General features: G+C 49.1%; 1 protein-coding gene across 1 annotated transcript in view; it reads left to right on the top strand.

Annotated features, from left to right (window-relative positions):
• Positions 1–1,222: 1,222 nt before the first annotated feature.
• The window catches only part of CORO1C (coronin 1C), a 19,996-nt gene continuing 19,259 nt past the window's right edge, over positions 1,223–1,959 (top strand). Inside the window, exon 1 of the mRNA XM_031059454.1 lies at positions 1,223–1,434. Coding sequence (XP_030915314.1) covers positions 1,240–1,434 — 195 coding nt within the window. The 5' untranslated portion in view covers positions 1,223–1,239. The remainder of the gene's footprint in view (positions 1,435–1,959) is intronic.

The raw sequence follows: 1,959 nt of genomic DNA, 5'->3' as shown, positions 1-1,959 counted from the left end.
TGGAGACTCCTCTTCTGCTCCATCTTCTCTGAGGGAGAAAGTCTGGGATGATGGGAAAAGCCCTTCCCAGATGTGAGGGTTCCACAGGTTGTATCCCTAATCCAAGTGTTGTCCCTGTGTCTTCTCCCAGGTGCTGGAATTTTCCACACCAATCCCCTTTCCCTCTATTCTAACTCCAGCATTCTTGAAAATCATTTTTTCTCAAGAAATGCTACAGACACACCAAGTTAATTGAAGTCATTAACTTGTTTCCATTACTCCTTTCTGCCTAGGAAACAATTTTTTTTTAGGGTGATTTTGGAGTTAGAAGAAAGAACTGGAAGCTAGGGAACATGTGGAACCACTTCACAGGAACACCGGATTTTGAGGGCTTGCATTTTTATTTACATCTTCTGGACCTTGTCTGACTTGAAAGTAAACAAGTTCAATCCAAGACTAGATTTATCCCTGAAAATATGTGGAGACTTGTCTAAAAACTGCTTTTGGGATTAGGAACTTCCTTTACTGCAGTCAGGGAACACATTTACAGTGGAGAAATTAATGCTTAACTGGCAAATTCTGTAAAAGCCCCCTGGAAATGCGGTTGGGTTGGGTGCAAAACAACCTTAAATTCTAGTTAATAAAAGAAGGAAAAGACAAAGCTGGCTGAGAATTTGGCAGGTCTTGAGGTGGAGGTGTCCAAGCCAGGTTGGATGGGGCTTGGAAGAACCTGGGATGGTGGAGAGTGTTCCTGCCCATGGCAGGGGGTGGAGTGGGATAAATTTTAAGGTCTTTGCTGCCAAGAGGACGGTGCCAGACTCTTTCCAGCAATGCCCAACAACAGGATGAGGAGCAATGGGCCATAAACTAAACCATGTGGAATTCCACCTCAGCATGAGGAGGAACCTCTTCCCATGGAGGGTGGCTGAGCACTGGAACTGCCCAGGGAGGGCGTGGAGTCTCCCTGTCTGGAGAAATCCCAAACCCACCTGGATGCATTCCTGTGTCACCTGCTCTGGGTGACCCTGCCGTGGCAGGGGGGGTCTCCAGAGATCCCTTCCCACCCCAACCATTCTGGGATTCTTCCAACCCAAACCATTCCACGATCCCACGAGCAGCGAGCGAATCTCCGTTTCCGCATTGCCGAAAGCGCGGCCGCGGTGCTGCTGAGAACATCCAGTGTTGATCCTTGTCCAGGAATCTCCTGGACAAGCAGGACATCCCTTTCCCTGGATCTGACCCTCTCCTTTTGCAGACACGATGAGGCGGGTGGTACGACAGAGCAAATTCCGGCACGTCTTCGGCCAGGCGGTGAAGAACGACCAGTGCTACGACGACATCCGCGTGTCGCGCGTCACCTGGGACAGCTCCTTCTGCGCCGTCAACCCCCGCTTCGTGGCCATCATCGTGGATGCCAGCGGTGGGGGAGCCTTCCTGGTGCTGCCTCTGCACAAGGTAAGAGCTGCTGGAGTGTTTCTGGAGTTCCCTGCTCGGCTGTGCTGTCACCCCAGCGTTGCTTTGGGATAATGAAGGTTGTGGTGACAGCGGGTGCTCAGTGGTGCCGTGTATGAATGTGTTTAATGTCTGTAATCAGTCTGATGCTTTCTGTGCATTAAACACAACAAACAAGCTGTTTGCTTGACTCATCTGAGCTGATTCTGGCAGAACTTACCATGTAGAACCGTATTTTAGAAGTCTCTTTATGATCAAGTCTGGTTTTTCTACTGTCAGGGATTCAGCTTTTTTTTTTTTTTTGAACCACCTGAATCCAACTGCTCCTTACAGATTTAAACCAGGAACCACCTGAGCCCAACTTTTCCTTGAGACTTAAACCAGGAACTATCTGAATCCAGCTGCTCCTTGCAGATTTAATTCAGGAACTATCTGAGCCCAATTGCTCCTTGCAGAATTCATTCAGGAATACTCCTGAGCCCAATTGCTCCTCGCAGCCCCACACTGGGGAGATGCAAAGGAATGAGC

This window comes from Geospiza fortis, unplaced genomic scaffold (assembly GCF_000277835.1).
Source record: "Geospiza fortis unplaced genomic scaffold, GeoFor_1.0 scaffold145, whole genome shotgun sequence".
Lineage (NCBI taxonomy): Eukaryota > Metazoa > Chordata > Aves > Passeriformes > Thraupidae > Geospiza > Geospiza fortis.
The sequence above is the reverse complement of the archived record's forward strand: the minus strand, read 5'-3'. Positions and strand labels throughout refer to the sequence as shown.